Genomic DNA, 1,145 nt, shown 5'->3' on the forward strand with positions numbered 1-1,145 from the left:
CCTCTCCTCGTCTCTCCTCCGCATCCCTTCTCCTCGTCCCTTCTCCTCGCCCCTTCTCCTCGTCTCTTCTCCTCGCCCCTTCTCATCGTCTCTTCTCCTCATCCTTCTCCTCGTCCCTTCTCCTCATCCCTTCACCTCGCTCCTTCTCCTCGTCCCTTCTCCTCGTCCCTTCACCTCGTCTTTTCTCCTCGTCCCTTCTCCTCGCTCCTTCTCCTCGTCCCTTCTCCTCATCCTTCTCCTCGTCTCTTCTCCTCATCCCTTCTCCTCGTCTCTTCTCCTCGCTCCTTCTCCTCGTCTCTTCTTCTCGTCTCTTCACCTCGCCCCTTCTCCTCGCCTCTTCTCCTCGCCTCTTCTCCTCACCTCTTCTCCTCGTCCCTTCTCCTCGTCCCTTCTCCTCGTCCCTTCTCCTCGCCCCTTCTCCTCGTCTCTTCTATACTTTCTGCCTTATTGGCACATGACGCCCATTCTGCAGTGCAGGCGCCGTGTTTCAGCTGGGGGGTCACATTCTGACCTGTCAGAAGGCTGGATGTTTGGTCTGATTTCCGGCGTCTCAGTGGAGGGGAGGACAAGGACATGGCGGTCACATTGCTGGGGGACAATCACTGAGAGCTGATGGCTGCCATTACCCGGAGCTCTGCGTCTCGTTAGACAGAATGTTTAATTACGTGTTTTATTCGGCCGTATTTCCGGGATTAACGCGCCATTTTAGATCTGTCACTTTGTTGTAATATTTACAGAGTCTGTAAAATACCGTCACAGCAGCTGGGCAGCAAAACGTCCATTAAATGAGAATATACAACCTGCTCCTCCTCCTCCTCCTCCCCCCATGGTGTGTGTGGGGTGCTGTTCCTGGAGCCACCAGCAGAGGGAGACTCGCACCTACAGAACATTAGCACAGCGAGGATTGTGTGTACTCACAGTCAGCCACCAGAGGGCGCCGCACGCACAGCAAATGTATCTGGTGCCATGTGGATACAAGGAGCTCCGCAGATATCAATTGATACATTGTGAACAATCTCAGTATTTGCAGCCAAGGCTTCCTCCTCCCCTCCTCCTCCTCCCCTCATCCTCCTCCTCCTCATCCTCCTCCTCATCATCCTCCTCATCATCCTCCTCCTCATCATCATCATTTACACTCTATTTTT

The 1,145-nt window shown here is 53.9% G+C and overlaps 1 protein-coding gene across 1 annotated transcript in view; it reads right to left on the reverse strand.

Moving 5' to 3' along the window:
* LOC108803728 (vicilin-like seed storage protein At2g18540) overlaps positions 1-86 on the reverse strand; it is a 738-nt gene extending 652 nt beyond the window's left edge. Inside the window, exon 1 of the mRNA XM_018575547.1 lies at positions 51-86. Coding sequence (XP_018431049.1) covers positions 51-86 — 36 coding nt within the window. The remainder of the gene's footprint in view (positions 1-50) is intronic.
* Between the last annotated feature and the right edge of the window lie 1,059 nt (positions 87-1,145).

The sequence above is a fragment of the Nanorana parkeri genome, unplaced genomic scaffold (assembly GCF_000935625.1).
Source record: "Nanorana parkeri isolate BGI_ZX_2015 unplaced genomic scaffold, ASM93562v1 scaffold4100, whole genome shotgun sequence".
Taxonomy (NCBI): Eukaryota; Metazoa; Chordata; class Amphibia; order Anura; family Dicroglossidae; genus Nanorana; species Nanorana parkeri.